Here is a 23,846-nt window from a genome sequence, read left to right on the forward strand (position 1 = left end):
AGTGGCGCAGCACGACAGCTCGGTGATGAAAAGCTTGAGGAGAGAGGGCGGCGGACATACGAGGACGGTTTCCGGGTTTCCCTTCCTGGGCTGGGACAGCGGCAAGAGGCAAAAAAGCTCCTGTTGAATAACAATATTTCAAAGTTACCTTCAGGTAAGACTCCGCTCAGTGGTTTGTTGCTTTTGTTTGTTTGTTTTTGTTTTTTTACAAACTGTTCGGGTGAGACGGAGACTGAGGGTGAAGAAGACACACCGCCGAGCTGGCAACATGACACCAGCCGCGGCAACAACTGTTGCTTGCTAAAGTTTGATATGTAACAAAGTTTAAGAGCTACATTACACTTCAAAATCGGTTAATTAAACTAGGTTTATAGATGAAATTAAAGTCCAGTAAGCTAAGCTGTTTAACTAAGCTGCGTACGTACAAGTTTTAATGTCATTGTCCCAGTTGGTGTTTGTAACTGAGTGTCTGACAGGCAGACTGGGTGTGGTGGACATCCAACTGTTACAGACCCAGAGGCCTGCACACACGGTCCACACTCCCCTGACCAGGACTAAAGCATATATTACTCTTTATTATATGACACTACTGTTTAGGTAAACATTTCCTCCTCTTCAGACACATTACTTTTGAACTCATTTATTGTCCTAGTTCATTCTCTCCACACTGAAGTGGGCTTAGCACTAAATGAAATCTACATCAGACAAATCAAAGTGTTGACTTTCATAAATATCCTCGTGTAACATTCCTGACCTCTGAAATCGCTCTCCAAGATCCGATTAATCCTTGACCTTTTGATTGTAAAGCACATTTGCGCAAAATAAATTTTATGTTTAGACAACTTCACAATAACAGTGGGAAACAATAACATATTCTCATTATGTGTCTGTCCAGTATGTGGCTTAGGGCCACTATTGAAGAATTATCATCCATCTTGGCTCAGTGAAAACATGCATATTTCACTTCCTTTGTTGCTGAGTGGTGAATGCTATGGGCACGATGGCAGACTGTGTGAGCTGTAATCTCAGGCTGGCAGCTGCTCTTTGCTTCAGAAACAACTTCAACTTTTACCCAGCTGGACACAGATCAGTTTGCTATCAGTAGGACAACATCTCTTAGTACTGAAAGACGTCTCAGGATCCAGCACCTTCACCTCCCTGCGACCTTTCCCCTTCCTGCGACCTTATCTCAAACACTGGTCAACACAGGACCGCCAGGGAAGACATCTGTCTGACACTATAAACTACAAGGGGATGTTTCCTGTCGCTTGTACACTGTGGTGTGAATGGAAAAAACTAAACTTGATTCACATTGACAGACCCGAGTGGACCTGAACTATTGTGTCAGAGGTTTGAAGGATGAAGTTACACAGTAGGGGATGCCTTTGTTCAGTAGACTGCGTGTGAAAATCTGGGTGAAGAAAATGCGCTTTGATCGCCACCATTACCAAACTTATTGTGATAACAGGAAAACGGTCGTATGAAACATTTGATCTATTTTCACCCACCGTATATTTAAGTAAAATAAATGTAGACACAGTGAGGCTGTAAAAACCTCAATTTTTCATTATCGAAAAATCTTTCGTAAGGTTAAATTAAATGTAGAAAGTTCTATGTAACTTTGTTTGATAATAAAAATATATTTCGAGATTGTTCTGTAAATTCAACTGAGAAACCATTTATATATAAAATAACTGGGTAGGAATGTCTTCTTCTTCTACAGTATATTAAACACCCAATAAATTAAGGTAGATCATGATTGAGTAGGTTGATTATAGTCCAGCCCTAACACATTAATTATCTTTTAGAATAATCACTTTGTATAATAAATTATCACAAAAATTCACAGTGCTCAAGAAGACATCACCATCCTCCAAACCAAAGATACTAACTTATTGACAGTTATATTGTAACTAACTGAGAAGAAGCAAGAGTTGGTCAATATTTCCCTTTTTTGTGCGATAAAAGACTTGTACAAGAAACTGATATAAGTTATAATGAAGTATAGGTATTTGTGTTGTAATTCAACACTTGTTATTAAATCTGTAATTTGTTCATTTACCAACCATAATTATACATGACAATTAACAAATTAACTTTGGAGATTAAAAAAATCCACTTTTAACCGCCCCCACAGTGTTTGTTTCACACTTCGTCATCAGTATGACGGTTGTTATTTCCACATAACTTTCATTATTATACCTTTTAAAGCAGCAGCAGCTGTGTGAGTAGCACAGTGTTGGGATAACATTTGCTGCTGTATGACTCCCAATTGTTTTAAGTCATTTCCTATGCTGTCCCGATCATCATAAACACTCCATCCTGTGCTTTAAACTCTGTGTGTGTTATAAACAGGCCTGCTGGTTTCCTCATGGTTGAAAGGCTTTCTCATTCCGCTTATTGTGGCTTCTTTCCCCCCTCTCTCTCTGGGCTCATATTTTTAAGTGTTTCTACAACCACAGCTTAAAAAACACAATCATAGCTTTATTACTGATACCCACCAACACTAACTTTTACACTTTTTTCCACAAAGTGCTACTTAATTACAGTCAAGCCCCGCTGTCCATGTGTGCTGTTTGTTTGTCTGTTTGCCTTGGTGTGTGTCTTTTACATGTGCCAAACATCACTTTATTATGCTTTGTAGCTTTGGGGGTCCCTGTGGCTGTGATCAGTCGCCAGTAAATTACCATTTTTGTTGTTGTGCCACTGAGTTCACCGAATCTCCATGGTGTGAAATTATTGTTTCAATGTTTCCAATAAGAGCAGAAAGTCCTTAATCCATGGAGAGCGGGTGTGCAGACCCTTGACACTGCCTGTCAGGAAGGTGAATAGTTCTACTAGCACTGCTGCCCCCTTTATGGCTTCGGTCCAGCCAATAAATCAACTGTAAATGCCATTACATGCCAAGAACTTTGGCTTTACTAAGGTGGCATTTTTCCCTTTTGGCCCAAACTGTTTAATCTCCCCCACGTCTAGCCTTGTTGATGGCTGTGTGTATGTGTGTGTAAGCAGCTCAGCGGCCCGGCCCGATTAAGTGGCCATTATTAAGAGAGTATTATTGAAGTGTGCCTCCTGCCTGTCTGCCCTGTAGTGTTGTCTTTGTGATATTACAACTGCGATCTTAGAACAGTTTAATTAATCTGCTGCTGGAGTAATGCTGGTTCCCACAGAGCCTGTCAGGGAATAACACTTGGGGTGTGTGTGTGATACACAGGGATATGCCTGTGTGGGCCGCTACATTAACTCAGATGTTCATTAAAAATGAAAGCACATTTATTATCGTCTTTATTGGGTTATTAGGGCCGGGACATAATGACTAAGCAGCCATAAGTATTGTGGCTCTAGGGATGGCAAATTATGTCCTCAATTAAACAATTAATCAAAATGTCAGAAAATTGTGGAGACAGTCCATCACACTCCCAAAGACCAAGTCAAAATGAATGTATTGTTTTGAGCAACAAGTTGTCCCCATTGGGTTTGCTATTATAGAAGACTAAGTAGCAAATATTTGCATTTGAAAATCAGTATATTTCTGGTATTTTAATGATTAATTTCAGATTAACATTTTGTTGATTAATTGACAAATAGTTTCAACTTGAGCATAACACTATTGCGGTTTCATTAACATTATATTGGGGTCTCATTCTTAATGTCAGTTATATTATTTCCCTTTTTAAAATTTTTATACTCCAGACATGGACTCACAACCTGTATGTTTGGTGACTGGGTTAAACTTTTGACCTCTATGACCCTAACCAGGCGCTTCTCCGCCCTAAATTATCGGTGTCTCCCCTCGCCGTCCTGACATGTGGTCATTCCTAAATGTGGTCAGGGGTGAGGCACGTGTTCTCCCTCCTCCCTCAGCTGAGCTGCCCTGTATAGGAAAGGCTTCAGGAACTACGGGGATAAACACCCATTGTTCTCCCCGTAGGCTCGGTGAAACCACCCTGTCAATATGAGAGATCTTTGCCCACTTCAATGTAGATACCCCCCTCTCCCCCATTCCCCCCAGCTACCATCTAATAGATTTAACAGTGTGAAATGGTTCCCCAAGTGTGTGTTTTTTACATACAAATGGTAAAAGGTCAGTTCAGGTTCCCATGCTACCTCTTTTCCCCAAACTAACATTACATAACCAGAGTGCATCTCCGTTTGGCAGCGCACGGCAGCCTGCCTCTTTCTAATTCTTATCACACTCCACCTGTCAAGGGCCAGTGTGTTGGTGATAAAACGGAGCCTGTTCTTCCTGCTCAGTCATTATGTGGCTAATTTATCAAGCGGGCTTGTTGCTCTGTCGCCTGCTCAGGGTCATAGAGTGAGGGCAGCAGCGCGGGGCACACAAAACTGTAACAGTTTAATGGAAGTCTGGGAACAAATTTGTTGCCCAGAGCTTTTTAATCTGTTCTCCTTCCGTCTGATAATGTTAAAGAATAGTGTAGACATCGGCCTGAATGAATGTTTCAACGCGGAGTCAATGAGTTGTCCAAGTCGCAGCTCACAGCATAAATATCCTGAAGATAATGCTAAGGAAGATTTGTGACGTAAGGATAATTTGGGGTCTATTGCCTGTTCAGTTGTTGTTATGGCTACGAAGATATATACCAATATATAAAGTCTCCTAAGAAATATACTGAATCTTGAGATATATATGAATATCATATATAAAATAAGATATACTGTGAAAAGGATTTTATCTTTATAACCCATCCTAATTCTACCCACCCTAAAATCTGATCGTTACTAAGTGTTTATCATCAAACATTAGCATGAATTAGTTTTAACTTTTAGATGACATCTTGAGTGAACGACTACTAACCTTCTGTTATTACGTGGGAAGTTACTCTGAACTGTTTTCAGGTGACTTATCGATCACCATCATATCTTATATATTTTTTCCACCAGCAGGCTCGTCAGACATCCAGTCAACAACAACAGCGATGTCGCAATCTGGAGAGAAAGGGAAGGTGAGTAGGTGATGATGAGAAATGTCACCACGTTACAGTTTTTACTCCGAGCTACAGTACGACAGATTGGCAGAGTGTACAGGAGGGGTTTCTAATAAGGCAGTGGTCATTAAGACTCATGGTCCGTGTAATCTCATGCACACACACTTGCACAGGCATCCAGAGAGGATATCCTGTATAAATGCAAGCGTTTCATGGCTAGGCTTTATTGCCTGTTGGAATTTTTCAATAGTATGCATCATCATTAATTTCACTTTTATAATGCTCTCGTAGATTTAGCAGATTTACTGAGTTAAATTAATAATCAGTAATAAAAACCAGGAAATTACATAACATTAAAATTGCACAATTACTCTGCCCCTTGATTTGAGTTATTACACATAATATAACTAGTTCAACACTTCCTTGTTAATTTCAGTTTCTTTTGTGCTCCACAGTTCCCAGATGCAACAGGTTATGTAGGATTTGCCAACCTCCCGAACCAAGTGCACCGAAAATCAGTGAAAAAGGGGTTTGAATTCACCCTAATGGTTGTTGGTGAGTGATCACTCTTTGCTCTTAATGTAGGCTGTGTGACTTCTTCAGAGAATTAAACTTTATTTTCTATTCTCTTTGTTCTTCAGGGGAGTCTGGTTTAGGCAAATCAACACTTATAAACAGCCTGTTTCTCACTGATCTCTATCCTGAACGCTACATTCCTGGTGCTGCAGGTATGTTCCCCAGTACACAGACACAGACACACGTGCATACACATACACACTGTAATAATAGAGAAATGTCTGCTGCAATGTCTCCAGCAGAGCATTATTTCAAGGGGAATGTTGGGAATGCCTTAGCCTCGAAATATGACCCTGCCCTTCTTATGACTTGACTTAGCTTGAGACTTGTTCTCACTGGAAAACAATTATCCAGACACTCCCTGGTCAGTTTGTACAGATAAGAAAACACAGTCTTTTTAGATGACAAAACCCATGATTTCATTTTTTAAGGCGTATCCAGCTCCTCTGATCCTGCGGTTGTGGCAGCTCAGTGGCTTGTGTAAGCACGTAGCTCAGGCACGAATTTTTGTTTGTTATGAATCTACGTAGGTACTGAGGTGTCTACTCTGTTATGCCACCCTTCAATTATTCTTGCACTTCACCTCCACAGAGAAGATTGAGAGGACGGTGCAGATCGAGGCGTCAACCGTGGAGATAGAAGAGAGAGGAGTGAAGCTTCGCCTCACTGTGGTTGATACCCCTGGATATGGTGACGCTATCAACAGCCAGGACTGGTGTGTTCATGTAGCGTGGAGGAATAGGGAGTGATAAACATCTGCGACATGTTTCCCGTCCAATGTGCTCTCCCATTCTTCCCTCCTGTTCTCAACAGCTCCCTTTCTCAAGCTGCATCACAAACTCCCTATGTCTGACCTCACCTCCCTCTGCATTCTGTCTCCTGTTGATTGTGCTGGCATAGCTGTATTTCTACACTCTCACTCAGCTGCAAAAAAAACTTTCCCTTTGCTTTCTCTCTGCAACATTTGTTATTGTTGTCTTTTTGATAATTAGTTCACGCCAGTTAAGGACTACACACTCAGTACATTGAACAGAGATCAGACAGTCAGTGGTTTAACATATTTAAAAATGACGAGTCATTCTACAATTTGATTTGCAGACTGTACTGTCTGCCTAGAGGATTGAGATCTGGGAACTGGGAACTGAAATCACTGCTAAGGTGATGAGCCTGTGAAACACACTTTTCTGTAACAGCAGCTTTTGAAGAGATTTTAAAGTATTCACCTGTATTTTTAGTTTTTTCAGTGATTCAACTAAAATGAATCCATTCATCTGATCACAAAACTGCAGATATAGAATTTTATAACAGTGACATATCTCCTGACACATAAAGAAGCACTGCTGAGTCAATGTCCAAAGCTATATTTTGCTCACTATTTCTCCCTGATTGTGAAACTCCTTCTTGACATGTTTTCTGATTGCTTTCAAAATGACACGTATGATTTCCTTTCCTGGAAACCGACATTCATTCATTCGATCATTCAAGCGTGTTGCATGGTTATTTATGTGACTTCTGTCTACTCCTCTGTCTGATGTCAGCTTCAAGACCATCATCCAGTACATTGACAATCAGTTTGAGAGATACCTCCACGATGAGAGTGGGCTCAACCGAAGACACATAGTGGACAACAGGGTGCACTGCTGCTTCTATTTCATATCTCCATTTGGACACGGGTAAACAAACACACACATTACTATTCATCAACATTCAAGATTACGAGAAAGAAGGCAAAAATAGAACACTGTACAGGAAACACTGACACACTGTAACACCCACCAGAACGCCCCCTAAATCTGCTAGCTAGAGTTGCACTGTTTTGTAGCACGGAGTTGTTACTGTCTTTGGCTAGTCAACTTTCACTTTCACCGACTAGAAAGAAGCATAGTAGTTGTTGAGCTCCTAATTATAGCGAGAAAAGGTGAATTTCCTCCAATTTATCGTTGTTTATATATATTTAAGTGAATGTAGTTACCTAAATGGAGCTGTATCCCATGCTTTGTGTCCCAGTGCCCAGTGATTTTACATAACATAATTATAACTTTTAACTTTTATCTCCACCATCCACTGTCCTAATTATTCTTTATATTTAATCATATGTTTCTTCTGTAGTCTAAAGCCTCTCGATGTGGAGTTCATGAAAGCCATCCATAGCAAAGTCAACATAGTCCCAGTCATTGCCAAGGCTGACACACTGACACTGAAGGAGAGGGATCGCCTGAAGAGAAGGGTGGGTTTGATGTCTATACACACACACACACACACACACACACACACACACGCACATACACATTGATCTGTATCTACTGTTTTCTGATCTTTGCATCCTCTATATTTGATTCTTGGCACAAAGCTGGAATGTCTAATCACCCGTTGTCAGGATGTTGGGGACTTTTGTTTTGTCCCATCTACAGTTGCATGGTTTTTCCATTAGAAAGTGCATCATTGAATAATACAGCAATCAAAGCAAACTAATTTATCCATCCTTATTGGCACTGTAGTGTGTAAGATATCCGTGCGTTCATGTGAGAAAGAACACATGTGCTGTACTTCCCCCTGTAGTTACAGTGATGAATGGCTCACATTTGGTGTTTTTGATGACACTGCCAGATTGTTCAAAAGTACAGGGAGGGACGACATAAGACGGGAAACAGTAGGAGGGACAAACGTAGGAAAAGAGTGTTGTATATAATATAGAGGCAGCACATCACATCCAGTCTCAACCCATCCCAGATACTTCCTGTTGGAAGTGTCCCAAGTGTGTGCCTGCCTGCACGCTCCTCAGCTTCCTGCTGTCCAGAGGGGGAAAGACACAGTAGTGCAATACAACAGAGATACGCCTCACTGCAACGGGTTCAGGTGATAACCTCTCATGCGAGAGGAGTTAATAGGATTTTCCTGCATCTGTGTTCCCTCCTCGCCTCTCCTCCTTGGACAGTATTCTACACGATACTGGATAAAAACAAGTCATTTGAAAACATCACCATTTGCTCTGGGAACTTGTGTTGGGCATATTTTATTATTTCATCAAGAAAAAAGTCAGACTAACTCATAAAGGGAATAATCATTAGTTGCAGTCTTAATTCAGAAAAAAATATGCGGGTGGTGTGTGGGCTGTTGTTGCAAATTACTTTTTTTCAGCTCGGCCCACTTCACTATGTTTTTAATTGGAAGTCAGCCTGTCTCCCCACCTGCCCGTGCATGCCCAGACCTCCCACCTGCCTCTCATTCAGGTCTCGGAGCCGGTGGTCTGGCAGGGCGTCAGGCTGACCGGAGTCCAGCTCCGCTCTGTTCTCTTCTGCGAGCCAGTCTGCTTTGTTTAGAGCTCCCACAGTTGGACTGCTTGAAATTGCTGATGCAGCATCTTAGGAATACTGGGTCACAGTTACAGTGTTTCTTCCTGGATTTTGTAAGACAACAGGATTTCATATTTGCTACATTGGGACAAAACAAGAACTTAACTTCAGTGGTTCCGTGGTTTCACTATTGTGAACCACAGAATAATTGTCGCTGCAGCACAAAAAAGCTGAAATCCCTCCAGTGCTTGTCCTTAAGGGACCTACCAGATGAATTGTGTTCTGTAAAGTTGTTTTGTGTTGTGACCTTCCTCAAACCTTCTGAGTGTTCCTCTGGCACTTAAGATGAACAAAACCATGTTTCCTGCCACCACTGACCCCCGCCCCAAACTACAGAAAACCCCCAAGCTTGTTGCCTTTCTGACCTCTTGATTACAGTTTTTAATATAACTCATGTTTAGATTAGTTCATGTCATGTCCTTTATTCAGTTAACAACTGTAAAAGTGGTAGACTAGGAAATGATAAAAAGGTGGGTCGCAGAAATACTGTAACACTATCACTCCAATCTGACCTCTTCTGAACTATCCACAACATTATCTGTCCAGAAGAGTTTGTTCACATGCTCTGTTAAGTGTTCCCTCAACAGACATTTCCCACTGTAGGCAAAGGAACAATTAGCAGCTGAGTTCAACAAAATGGACAAACTCAGGCACATAGGCCTACACACACACAGAAACACATACTACCCAAACTCATACAGACCATATATATGCCTAACTATAACAAAAACATGTTTGTTCCCAAACCGCATTTATCCACGTCTCTTTGTAATGACAGCGAGTTCCTGGACAAGTAATTATTGACAGGAAATAGAGAGGGTTAATTGTACTATCTACCCCACATTTAGAAATGGCATCATGTGTCCCTAAGGGGGCTGTATAATTTCCTGTTGGGCCACATTTTGGGCATGCACAACGTTTATACTTATCTCAGTTTGTAAAAATAAGTATGCTGCTGTGCCGATGTATTTCAAATCTGCATAGTATCCCTGATTTTATTGAAATGGCTACATTTATATGTTTATAATTAACATGATTATTCCTTTCTTCAGACAAAGTCACAAACAGACACATTTTTACAGCACAGGGAGAGATGCATGCAGCCAGGCAAAACACTTCTCATAGCTGCACTTCTTTGGCCTAAAATTACTTGGGCCAGGCTACGACTCAAACTGTATTCGATACAGAGTGCAGATGTAACAACTCTGTATTAGTCTTCCTGTTAAGTGAAAAGTTGAACTCATGCAAAAGTTGTGTCTTTAAGTTAAACAGAATGGAGTGCAGCTGCTTTACAGCTACAGAGGAAGTCCCCTCCTTGCTCTGGTGACATTTCCACTTACTACATCTAAATTATTCCAGGGCCTTTACATAAAACATACCATGACATGTAATCCTATTGTCAGTTTGCTTTCAGATTTCCTGCCTCTATTGATTTATCACAGTATTCTGGTTTCTTGTGTGCATGTAAATGTACTCATTGTAAATTGTAAGCGTCATAGCAACACTCATTTGTCATTATAAGTGTCTCTCAGGAGAACAAATATATCGGCCTCGAGTATTTGTTGGTCTGATCAGATTAGTTGAAGTGGCTCTTAGGTATACGTGCCTGAGTCCTAACATACAGTCCAATGCAGTGTAGCGGGGCACCGGGCCTTCCTTTGAGGTCAGAGCGCCAGTAGCCAAGAACCTGCCAGAAAGCCAAGTGCTGGAGCATGATTGATAACCCCCAGCATTTCTCCCACAGTATTTATTAGTTCGTTTTTTTTTTGCAGGGTACTTTCTCACTGTTTTCGAGCCATTTGTCTCTCAGTAAATGAGACCTCCCCCCTCACACTCCTGGCTTGTTTAGTACTTTCTCCTATTATTAAGGGGAAACAGCTTGTAAAGAATAATATAAGTTTCCTGTAAGGTTTTAAAAGTGTTCCACTGACAAGACACAACCTGCTGCCCTGCACAGCTCAGGCTCACGGACAAAGGTAACAAACCTCCCATCCTTCCATCGAGCCTTTATCCCCTTAGTTCTACTTGCCTCTCGCCCAGTCCTTCCTTTCTTGGCAGTGTTTCACTCAACTGCCTCTAACTTTCTTCCTCTCCCTCTTTGTGTCCTCCTTTTTTTATTTGCTCTAATGCCAATTTCCTTCACCAGGGTCACTGTGGTCTCCAGCTCATAAGTTGCCCTGAGGAGGGTATATTGAGGGACTGATCCTCACAGTCTGGGACCTTACAGTCATATCCTGTGCAGGGCTTTAGTCTCAAACTACTTCACTGGGACATAGAGGAGGGTACATAGCTGGTTTAGACTGGATCCTAATGGAAGCAAAAATGCCTAAGTCTTAACAGAAGAGTGCTTTTTTTCTCTTTTTTTCCACAAAAGTCTAGCTAGAATAATTAATCGAGTCAGAGTCGAGTCGAGCCCTGAGCTGCAGCTTCTAAATTGAGAAGATTTGCTGTTATTCTTTTCTATTGTGATAATAAACTGAATATTTTATTGGGTTTCAGACAGTTAATCCAAAAAATAATCAAAGGTTACAGAAGAAACCTTGGTTTTAGGAAACTGTGACAGCCATTTTCCTCAGGTTTCCGACATTTTATAGATTAAACAAATAATCCTCGGATTAATCACTAATTAAAAGTGTCATTAGTTGCACCCTTCCTTGATTTCAATTTGCAAAACAACTTTATTTTATTTTCAGTAGTAAAAATGTGTCAAAATATTAGTATAAAATTCAAATCAGTGTGCAGCTGGTTGTTCAGGTCGGTGCAGTATGAAAAATGTAACTTGTAGAGGTTTAAAATCCTCTGAGTTTTCTTCGTCTTTTTTATTGTTTAATTTTTTGTCATAATGCAGTTTAAACTGAAGGCTGTTATGTCTTAAGGGTTGGAGCATTCAGGTGCTGGAGAGAAGCTCAAACATTCAAGAAGTCAACTGCCAAACAGAAAAACTTTTTAAAATGTGAGACGATACATTGACATTTCATAGCTTTCTCGGTCTTGGAAGACTAAAACTAATCTCAGGTTTTCTATACAAAAACCTAACGAGCTAAGCTCTAAGAAAGTTCTATGAAACCATTTTAATTTTGTTGGCTGGATCCATTTTTGCCAGGAGCCTCGACCCCAATTTCTTTTTTCTTCTGTAAAGACTAAAGGCTGCTCTTGCAAGTCACAGGTCAGTGATAGCAAGAAAACCCAGCTCCTCCTCTGTTCTCGCGCTAGGCTGCAGACAATAGTTCGGCCCTTTTTCCTCCCTCCACTCCCCTCTGTTTTCCTCCCTTCTGTGCCTTCTACCCACATCCTTGTCTTATCTTCCTTATCTGTTCTCTCTTCACTCAGCCAGCCTCTTGTCCTTCCCAGTCCATCTCTGCTCACTGTCTCCCATGCATAACCCTCCCTCATGTTTGTCTCCTCAGCTGCCATATTTCACCCCCGGCCGAGGCACTCTGACAGTTTTCCCTTCATTGTCTGACTTGCTGTTGTCTCCCACAGCAGGTCTGCTATAGTCCTGCTGTGTGAACCAGCTTTACAGCTCCGCTGGGACACATTATCAGTGCTGGACTGCTTGTACTAGGCACGATTGTCACTAGGTTTTCCTAAATGGCAATAACAGAAAGTGAAAACTTCCGTGGTCAGATTGGTCGAGCTAGAAAAGGAAATTATGATGTAGGTATATGAACACGTGAGGTTTCATGTTCAACTCCATTTTTAATATTCTTTCTTTGTGCGTGTTGAGGCTACCGCCTCATGAGTAAAGGTTGAATGGTGATTACTCATTCTTACCTCCCTGCTCCTGTGTGTGTTTGTGTGTAAGTGTGTGTGCCCCCCGGTCAGCTTGTGCCCGGGTCCTTTTCCTGCCTGTGTTTCAAACACGCGGACATATTTATTTTTCTGCCCTCCAGCAGTCATTGTGCCCCAGTATGCTTCATGTCTCTGCAGATTTAAAAATAACAAATATATACGGTTTTCCTCATAGTGCGAGTAGCTCTATTACACATAATCATCTGTTCTCAAGTCGAGTACAGTGTGAAAACAGCAGGTTTCCTTGTCTGGCGGGCCAGCCTGAAAAGATGGTTTCCGGACTTTGCTGTGCTGCTAATGAGTGCTGTTGAGTTTGCTGTGTGAAACCCTTTTGATTACCAGAGCAAGGCGCAGAACCTGATGTGTGGTTTAAAATCCTAAATCTCACCTAGATACAAGATTACATGAATAGCTTGATTGTTCCTCCCCGTGCTCTTTGATCAGTGTGAGAGGTGGGTGGTCTTAACTATACTAATACTTAGCCCAAACAATAGGAGTGTGTGCTTGTGTGTGTGAGTGTGTTGATCACCACAACTCATATGATGCCTGCCCGTTACCTTGGCTGTGATGACTTCCTCTGTACTTTCCATCAGCACCTCCTGTTAAAAAAATCCAAATCCAGCTGTTCTGGTCCAGTCTGACACGTCCACTCAGTCTCAGACTCTGACTGAATATATCTGGAATGTGTTTCTGTGCATGCATGCATGCAAGTATCTTTAATCCTGTGAACAGAAAAGTATTGTTCTCTGCCTACGTGTCAGAGTTGGTGCTGTATGAGTACTTTAGGAGTCAGAGGGCTTTGCTCTGTTGATGGTTTGAAGGTCATCCTCCATCGCCGGTGATCCAGACCTGGCCTGGCCTCCTGGAGCTACAAAGCTACACTTTTTTCCTACACCAGATTATACCAGTTCTCAATGTTAGAGAGCAGTCAGCTGTGTTTGTGTGTGTGTGTGTGTGTGTGTGTGTGTGTGTGTGTGTGTGTGTGTGTGTGTGTGTGTGTGTGTGTGTGTGTATTTGTGTGTGTGTGTATTTGTGTGTAGGAAGCTGGTATGAGGTCTAAATCCCTTCAACCCCCTTAGATCAGGTATTGTTGGGGCTCCCTCACCCCCTCAGACTCCCTGCAGGCAGAAGAGAGCCGGCTAGTTGAAAGGCGTTTCCTGGCAAGAGAGAAGCATTTGTTCTCATGTGTCTTAAGGTTAGCAAATTAACTTTAAAGCTAAAGAATAGTTTTAGGAATCTAGCAAGGAATCAGCTTTTTTCTTTTTATGCTCGCAGACTTTTGATGTTTGTCTTGTAATCTTGTAATTGAGGTTTGTAACATGTTGTCTGGAATATTCATTACAGTGATGCAAGTGCTCTGTGCTTTTGTACACTCTGTGTAATTATTCATTTTTGTTGGCATGTTTACTTAAGAGCCTTCTTCGATTTCTATACATTATGTAGTCATAGTGTAGAGACTTTTTTACTTTTCTTAACAACTGGAGGTACTAGTACTCATCACAGTAAATGTGAGTTGGTTCTTCATTTTGTGGTTAAGAGGACATAGCTTTTCTTGTCCATAACTCACATTTTAACATCATTTTTGACTGGACAGGTGGAATTCATCAGATTCCACCAGTGCTTCATTTTGTAGGGTGTTTCTCCTGGTTTGAACAAATATGAATCTTAGCGTATGGATTATGGATAAATTTAGTTAATAGATGGCCTCAACGATAGCTACACTTTGTGCTTTTTACTTGGAGATTAAAGTTGTAAAAGTTAAGTATTCATTATTTTATGATGTTATGCGTGGTGGTCTTTGTTTCACTACACTGTGAAACACAGTAGAAATCCTGGAAATAAACTGGGAATGTGTGTGTAGTTTATTCACCATGCATGACTATGCATGACTGTACACAGCATTTAGGAAATGTGAAGCAATTAGACAAAAATGTAAACGAGTAAATGGGCTCATCATCATTTGCAGCATGAGTATGTCACTGGAACCATTTTGGATTTTGAAGAAAAAGAAAATATGCTTCTTCGAGTGCAAGTTTAACCCTTTGATGCAAAACACACACCTTGATTGTAACTTTTTTTTAAAATATTGAATACATCATCTAATGCTCTGTGGTTGTATATCACCGGGTAAGGTCAACAGTGTTCAATCTGAACAGCAGATATTTCTGTGGATTTAGAAGGTGCAAAGCAAGCAGTTGATTTTTTTTTTTACCAATATGTAGACATGCAGTTGGACCTACAGGAATCTCACTTGGGACAGAGAGCACTCAGAAAAAGGGATTTAAGGCTCACCAGGACTGGGATTTTCCTTTTAATAAACTCTGCAGTCTTGGAAAAAGAGGGCCCCTGTCCCTCAGTGTTTTTTCATTATGAAACAAAGTTTAAAGGTCCAGTGTGTAAGATTTAGGAGTATTTCCTTTTAGCAAGGGAATACAATATTCATTAGTATTTTTTTATTAGCGTATAATCACCTGAAAATAAGAATCGGTGTGTTTTTGTTGTCTTAAAATGAGCTCCTTATATCTACAGTAAGAGTGGGTCCTCTTCCATTGAGTCTGCCATGTTACATGCTGGGAAGGAGAAGGTGAGGCTTGAGTATTCATTTGGTTGCAATCTGCAACTTCACCACTTGGTGCCACTAAATCCTACATACTGGACCTTTAATAGCAGCTGAAAGCTGACCAGATATACTACTCCTGATGGCAAAGATGCACCATTTCATTCCCATGACCGCTCCACAGAAGCTGGCATGCAGCTGTGAGGTTACATAAACGTTACATAAAAGTGCTGATGGTCTAGCCCCCCTGAGTTTCCGATCCCTGCTCTTCTTAGTCAGGGGTGATTAGTCACAAGATGCTGTTTGATTGTTTTGTTTTGTTGATTTTTTTTTCTCTCTCTCTCTGCATTGTTGATTTTCCAAGAATGCTTTTGTGAATGTTTCTACTTCCAAGTATTGTTCTCCGTTAGAGTTTTAGTTTAATAGATACAAACACCATGCCAGGCCAAAGGAGACTCAACCATGCCCTCAACAATCATGCTGTATAATTGCAAAGTATGCTTGTGCATGCGATTACCTGTTGAATGCCAGGACTTCACCACAATCCCCTCTTTTGTTTCTTTAGTCTTTTCTTTTGCGAACTATTTGTTTTTCTTCCAACGTTGTTTGTCCAGGATTCATTTCTCATCGCTTAGCATGTGTTTGAGTCATTCATATTTTTGTGGGTTTGTTTGTGAGAATGAACAAATCATGAAAATATTATTCCCTCGTCAGGTTGACGTGATGAAACGGCTGATCCCTGTAATGATGGGTTTGCACTCTGTTTCATTATGATTGGAGGTTTTGGTTATACCTGCTGTGCAGTTGCAGAAAAACTGCTTAGCCATGTCTCCCACGGCTTCACCATGTATAATTATATCTATGTATAGACCTGCGGGTATGCTATATTTGGGCTGCACATAACCGCAACAGTATATTTAATACAGCCATTCCTGGATCTGAATGAGCCCAACTTTACAATGGAAATACACATCTGCTATGATTCACCTGCGGTTTGTCTAATTTACAACTCATTTTCTAAGTGACAGCATCAGCCACCACCCTCGCACTTATCATAACCGGGCCAACATGATGGAATAGCTGCACAAACAATGCTCCATATTCACCGATGTGAGCCAGAAACATAAGGCGATAAATCTTTGGCTTCCTTTTCTAATTAATACTCAGGCAGAGACTTGTGTGGCATTGTTTGTCCACTGCCCCGACAGCACTGAGTGGACCTGCACGGCCAACCATAACAGCACAGAGAGGGGCGGGGGCTGGAGGTTGTATTATAGCCGGACAGGATGGTCATAAAATGAAAATGGCTCCCACTGCCAACTTCTCTGTGCCAACGAAAATACACAACTGGTAGGAGGAGGAGGAGGAGAAGGAGGAGGAGGAGAGGCTGGTGTAACATTAGGGATTAGGGCCTACATTGTGTACAGTAAATCAGCAGGAGACAACAGGGATTTGGAGCAGGCAGTGATTTTGACATTTGATGATCCCTGAGAGGTCTTGATTATAGGTGTCAGGCACTACTAAGCACACGTTACGGAACAGAATAATTCAGGTAAACAGCCATTTTGCAGCTTTTGGCTTAGCAAGGTCTGGAAACAGATGATGGCAGACAACAGAGTCATGTCCCTGTGATGACCAGATATTGTTTCCAGATATTTAATAGTAGTTTGTGCTCATAAAATGTTTCTTTTTATTTTTTGATTAGTGACCTTTCATTTTTTCCTGTTTCGTTGCATTTTTGTCTCAGCTTATGTCTATCTTATCTACTTGTGTGACTGGATTTGTTGTTTGTTTCATTTTTTCCTGCCATTGTGTCATGGGTGTTTATCTTCCCACCCAGTGCAGACTTTCCCAAAATTCTTTACACTCTGCCCCAGAATGATGTTTATCCAGCCTCCATGTTCAGCGGATCTGTAAATTGTGTGTGTGTGTGTGTGTGTGAGGCTCTGGTCCTGTGTCACGCTCTCTTCTGAGTCCTGCAAAGCCTGTTTGTTTTTAGATCTGCCCCACAACAATACCCGACTGTCCCCGCACACACACTATCTCACACACACTGCGCACAGGGCTCACTGAGAAAACAAGCGACAGCCATAACAACGGCTCAAACAGGAGCTGTGCTCTGTAGGAAAACCTGTGCTCACTTCCCAGGCTCCTGGCTGACTGACCACTGTCCTATTATACACTACAGTACATGAAAGTCCCCCAAAATGTCAGGAAAACAACACTTGACATTTTTTGGCTCCATTACATAAGACTACATTGTGGATTCAAAAATTCTGCGCTCGGGAACACAAAAGACAAATGCAGCTTTGATGTTTAGAATAATAAATACTGACATCTGTCCCTGAGGTAGCGAGGAAGAAAGCTCCTTTGTTTTAACTTGTTTCTTCACCGGTCGGCCCGTGAAGAAAGGAGGGTGAGAACTTTGTTTCTGACTCTTTGAGAAGTTAAGCACACACACACAGACCATTATTATTTTTCACCTGTCTACCCTCTCTGCCTCACCCCTCTTTTCCTCCACGGGGGGCTTTAATTAAATGTGTTGCTGCAACAGCAGCTACTCACTCATACCCCCCTATTAGTCTATAGAGCTCTTTTACTTTCTGTGTATGGGTCAGAGCGGGAGCTGTTATTTTGTCTATATGACTCAGTTTACGGAGAAGTGCACACATTTTATATAAAGTGTATGTTTAGATAAGGAAGTCTGTGCTAGGCTGGGATCACTTTCTACAGCAATGGTCTGTAGCTTTCATTGACAAAAACTTAAATTTATGTTATCAGACTTTAATTTAGGATAAACTAAACTTTGTCACTTTACACAAAATGAAGCATAAAAACAAAATAAAAAGGTTATAAGGGACAAATGGAGACCTTTTATTGAAGATACTGTATATCGAAGAACCAGGGATAATAAGGGCAACAGGGATGTTTTACTGTTTTAAACAGAGTGGCTTTCTCAGTCTTTGGTTTCTGGACTGTTTTGTACAGACTGATAACAAAAAGTCAACTGACCCTCTTGTAGTGTCGGCAGTGACACCTCTGCAGGGTTCAAGAGTTGAACTATTACAGTGGGACACATCAAGAGGTCGTGATGAGGTCTCGACACTGCCAGCTAACCCTGTGTTTCTTTTTGTTTTTCCACCTGTCAGATCCTGGATGAGATCGCAGAGCATGGGATCAAAATTTATCAGCTACCTGACGCCGACTCTGATGAGGACGAGGAGTTCAAGGAACAGACTAGAGTCCTGAAGGTGAGAGAGGAACACGCCAGCTGATGTCAGCCAGCTCAGCGGCAGATACCATTTTCCTATCCATCCTTGTTTCCCTTTACTTCATCCCCTCTCCTCTCTGATACCCTTATTTTCCGTATCTACTTCCTCTGATTTGTTCCTCTCTGGGGATCCACTGACTTTTATCTTCCTTTCCCAGGCGAGCATTCCCTTTGCTGTGATTGGCTCTAACCAGCTGATTGAGGTGAAGGGGAAGAAGATCCGTGGTCGTCTGTACCCCTGGGGAGTTGTTGAAGTGGAGAACCCTGAGCACAATGACTTCCTCAAACTACGCACCATGCTTGTGTGAGTCCCTATGGCAATAAAAGTGCTATAGTAAAAGGATGTTTGGTAGGAAAGTCTTTAAACACCTTTACTGAAGCTCTTTCTCATTAAGCTGGTTGTAATAGTCCACTACAGAAAACGTTTACAGCAAAGCTCTGCTGCCTCCCAGTGTGTGAAGAAAGGACTGCATGTCTGTTTGTTGCAGGACCCACATGCAAGACCTCCAGGAGGTAACTCAGGATCTGCATTATGAGAACTTCCGCTCAGAGAGGCTGAAGAGAGCGGGCAGGTGAGACACTGATTCATTTAGACAGCAGTTAAACTGCTCTGTTTCAAGCAAACCTTTGAATGAATGTGTTTTCTTTGTCTGCAGGGCTGTGGATGAGGAAGTTATGGATAAGGACCAGATCCTGCTACAGAAAGAGGCCGAGGTAAGAAATCACAAAGATGCATGCAAACTCCGTCTTACTTCGGGCTCAAATCTGTCTTTGTTGATACAATAAGTGGATAGCTGTAAATACAGGCTCTAAAATATTAAATTGATTTAAATGTTTTCCAAATTATATAATAATTTATATAATTTTATACAATTTATATATATATATAATAAATTATATGTTATAATATAAAACTAACAGCATTTTAGTGTTTAAAAAAAAAAATCTATTGGCCTCTGCAAGTACTCCTCCTCTCCTTAGTGGCTGTGAAGTAGTCTCTGGCATGAAAAATTAGTCCCACCAAAAAAAAAATATGTTCTTTGAGCGTGAGTCACAAATGTTTTCACAATGAAAAAAGCATTCAACAAGTTATTTGAGTTAAATATTGAGGTTAAATATGGCTGCGTGCTTTGGGAAATGACTAATGGAAAGTGAATACACATCGTAGTTACTCAGCTTAGACATGCAAAAAAAAAAACACTGGTGTGGTACTCTTTGAATCCCTGTGTAATCAGATCTGTCTGTGTATCAGCATAACAAAGGTATCCGCTTTGACTAATGCAGACTGCTGAAGCCTCACATTAGCTTCACCTGAACTTAAGCACTCCTTTAGTGTACATACAGAGTATTGTTTAAAAAAGGAGCATATGTAGTGAAGAATAAATGCAGACTCACTTTAACTGCCTTGTCATCTTTGTTGTATTAAAACATCAACATGTGCCTCTAACATTATGGCCCTGGACTTCAAGGTAAAACCAGGTAACCAGTGTGACCATACTCGAGAAAGAAACATTTATTTATATTCACCTATTATGTTCCTAATGTATGTATTGTTTACCTTTTGGGCCATGGATTCTGCACGTCGTCAGGCTATAAACTGTTTCCTGATTGCTCTTGATTGGCCTGTTTGTATTGCTGCTGTAGTGCACCGTAGTGAGCAGGCGGGGTGCAATCAGAGCTGTTTGTCAACAATGTGCCCAGGCAGGATATGCCATCATTTCCTGCATGGATGTCCGGACCAGGTTTTATGGTGGGAATGACTTCAGTAGTGTGAGGAGAAAAGCGGAAGGGACAGTGGCCTGTTTGTCTTTGTGTTGTCAGGGTTTCAGGTGGAGGAAATTTCACTGTAGGTGATGGTGTTATACTTAGACTTCACATGAAAAAGTGATGCTTTATTTTACAGAAATTTCTCTACTAATGATTTACTTGGAAGGAGTCGATAAGTAAACATTATTTAATTGAAAGGTTCCTAGAAACAGTGCATCATTCTAGGACAAATTAAGACAATGTTCAATAGTTATACTTCAAATGAATGAATTAAAATTCACTGGTAGTGTCTGTGCACAGCAGGAAATTTATCTTCATATGACTTGAAAGGAAACACACAATTAATTAAACATTAAGAATTAAGTTTCCAATGAAAGATGACGTAGGTAGAAGTTGATCACTGTCACTTGATCACCATATACATGTGTATAAACAGACAGAATACATAGATATAGATATCCAGATTAAATGTGAAGAAGAAAAGGCCACATACTGTTTTCTTTTCAGCCACAAGACGGCGCTAGACATTGAAGAAAGCTACAGGAGAGTTTGTCAGCGTGACCCATGATGAGTTTTAAAATGTTTAAAAGCTTTACATGCTCATTATCTGTTTTAATGAGCATTACTTACATCATTCACTTATTTAAGGGTCCGTTGTTATTATTAACATTCATCTACCCTTCACCCTTCATGTATTTATTGTTTTGACATTGATTTTATGCTTCATTCATTTTTAAACACATTCAACGACTGTGCTCATATGAATATACATCATATGATGAGGCATTAAAACACTGAATAATTTAATAATCTTAATGCTCCTCTGTTCTGTTCAGTTTATTGTATATTTCCTGTCAAGTGTTAATCCTCAGATGCTTTTTCATTTTGGTGCAAGTGTTGCATTGCACAGTGAGTATTCAGCACTGTATGGTCGTTCTAGTGTTTTAGCCTCTCTGCCTCACTGCACTTCTTTTATTAGTTTGTTCAGCCGTTGTGGTTTGTCTGAAGACGTGTTTGGACGACAGCATAATTTTCACACATCGTTTCACAGAACTGAGGTTATTCTAACGAAGCAGATCATGACAGTTACTGTAAGAAGCTACAGACATGTTTATTTCAGCTTTACTTTTGAACACACATTAGGTGTTAAGCAGTCATCTTCGTTTTTTTCTGAATAAGATGCGAGAAACATGAAACACTTCACTTCCCTGCAGAGGATTTTTCCCTGGAAATATTTACCCACGTTTTTTGGAAAATATAAAGTTTACTGAACTGAAGCTTCTGTTGTTGAGAAATAAAAGGGAAATATTTTGGACTGTGATAGTTGACGTCAACATGTCAATCAACTTTCCTTCATCACGATTTTATTTTTCATCTCTCTCTGTAGCTGAGACGCATGCAGGAGATGATCGCTCAGATGCAGGCACAGATGAAGATGAAATCAGACGACTGAAGGAGTCGGAGCAGAAGGGAAGCACGGTGATCCCAACTCCCCCAACACACACACACACACACACACACATATATACAGTCTACACACACACACATATATATATATACAGTCTACACACACACACACACACACACACACACACACACACCTGGTCCTCCTCTGAGTCCATCGCTGATGCCACTCTGCTGATTAACCAGGTACCAGGATTACACCACCACCATAATTTTTTTCTTCTTCCCTCCAAACATCCATCCATCAGCTGTTCAGGAGGTCACTGCTGATGTTTTTTATTTTCCTTCCACGTCATGTCAAGACTCTTCTTACAATCCACTTATGAATTTCGCTGATTGTCCTTTTTTTGTGGCTACAAGTTTGCTGAGTGCGACGGGACAAAAATGAAAAATGCAAACATGATTAAATAAATACTGGATAATTATCGTCGACATGTTATTTCGCCTTTGATCTTTACAGAAATGCCAGTTACAACGGTACTAAGATGTTTTGCCATCACACTAACATGTTTACATGTGTACGAATTGTGCATTTTGTCCAAGTCCAAGCTTCAGCTGGTATAATTTTGCATTTATTTTGCTTAAAAATTATTGTGCTTCTCATGTTTTCTATCACCTTTTTACCTTTTGGATGGCTTCAGTCTGTTAATGCAATAAATACTAAATACTGAAAGGTGAAACTGTCCATGTTGAGAACGAGGAACGATCTCGGACACAATATTTATCCTTAACTGTGTTCAACTAGAAACCTTACGTTGTAGCCAACACTACAAACTTAAATCTAGGCATTTGTTGGAAGAGCTACTGAACTTTATGAAAATAGTCAAACTAATTGCACCAACCAGACTTAAGGATCATGTTATAGTTGGAAAAAAAAGTGCCATGTTGTTAATATTTTTATATTTATCATAGAGAGCTGGATGATCTTAACGCCAGTGCCAAACTACAGACTGAAAACTAATCAATCTGTTCACTCCAGTATCTTCATGTGTTTGCTTCAGTTATGTGATTTAATGTGTGAAATGTTACACTACATGTGCAGTCAGTTCATCATACTGTATTTCTCATTTAAAAACAAATATAAAATGTTTAACTGTTTTATATGTAAACTCCCTCCAGACTTCTGTGAGCAGCAGACTAAACAGCCTTAACTTTTCTTCTAACTCTGCTGTCATTTATGTCACTTGCATCATTTTATTGTTGTCTTCTCATATGCAAATGTGTCTTAACTAATAACGACAAACATAATTGTTATTTCATAACCATTCTGTCAGGAAAGACTTGTTTTTAGGCATCAACATTTTTTTGTATTTCTTCTCTGAAATAAAATTTGTTTAGAGAAAAGAAAGTTGTTGATTGTTTTTAATGACATTTCTTTAACATTTTTAGTCTTTATTAGAATTATTGGGAGTCTTATAGAAAGAAAACATATGTGTTAATTCTCACTGTAGTATGCCTTGTTGTCCACCACACGGGATCTAACTAAATGCTAGTAATATTCAGGGTGAGGAGGAATCCAGAAACTTTTCAACCTGCTCCCCTTTACTATTCTGTCTAGCAAATAATCATAATGATAAACACTTGCGACCTCATACATCACTTGATTGTATTTTACTTTTTCAGGTGTAACCAGGGGTGAACTTATTCAACTGTTTATTTGGGTGGGGAGTAGTGAGGGGTACTGAGTTTGTGTATGTTTGGTCCTTTGTCTTTTCATGTTTTGTGTAAATATACATATGAAGAATGTGTATATTTACACATAATCTTTTCTCTCTGCTGTTTTTGTCTCAATATTAGGAAAAGCTGATGGACTATATATAATTATACTCTAAGACTAAGTGCATTGCCAGAGATTTAGTTTAAACATGAGCTTCAGCTTGTTTGAAGAGATGTTCATGGTGTTTATGTTTCTGTTTTTTTCTTTTCTTGGCTTACCTGTTGGAATAAATGTTCATCATTTAATGTATTCACTATACACTAACGACAAAGTGTGACTTGCTCTTTCCTTGCAACAGCAGTGAAAAGATATTCAAGATCCAACAGGAGGTTGGAGACTCTTAAATGAATAACTCCAGCTTGGTTTGGACCCTGACCCCATTCATGACATCCTGTAGGGACCC

The 23,846-nt window shown here is 40.4% G+C and overlaps 1 protein-coding gene across 1 annotated transcript; it reads left to right on the top strand.

Moving 5' to 3' along the window:
- Nucleotides 1–9: 9 nt before the first annotated feature.
- On the top strand, nt 10–23,007 carry zgc:63587 (septin-2). The gene is made up of 12 exons (XM_010734239.3): nt 10–154; nt 4,906–4,964; nt 5,402–5,501; nt 5,588–5,674; nt 6,114–6,237; nt 7,061–7,195; nt 7,632–7,749; nt 18,374–18,475; nt 18,654–18,799; nt 18,984–19,067; nt 19,152–19,209; nt 21,650–23,007. The coding sequence occupies exons 2-12, from the start codon at nt 4,938–4,940 to the stop codon at nt 21,713–21,715; spliced, it is 1,047 nt and encodes a 348-aa protein (XP_010732541.3). The 5' UTR covers nt 10–154; nt 4,906–4,937; the 3' UTR covers nt 21,716–23,007.
- Nucleotides 23,008–23,846: the final 839 nt, after the last annotated feature.

This window comes from Larimichthys crocea, chromosome III, assembly GCF_000972845.2.
Source record: "Larimichthys crocea isolate SSNF chromosome III, L_crocea_2.0, whole genome shotgun sequence".
Lineage (NCBI taxonomy): Eukaryota > Metazoa > Chordata > Actinopteri > Sciaenidae > Larimichthys > Larimichthys crocea.

What these genes read in the sequence shown, in the direction of transcription:
- zgc:63587 (XM_010734239.3), top strand. Translation starts at nt 4,938, where the DNA reads ATGTCGCAATCTGGAGAGAAAGGGAAG. An exon ending in CTACATTCCTGGTGCTGCAG is followed by an intron (nt 5,675 to 6,113) that starts GTATGTTCCCCA and finishes TCACCTCCACAG; the next exon opens with AGAAGATTGAGAGGACGGTG. An exon ending in ATATCTCCATTTGGACACGG is followed by an intron (nt 7,196 to 7,631) that starts GTAAACAAACAC and finishes TTTCTTCTGTAG; the next exon opens with TCTAAAGCCTCTCGATGTGG.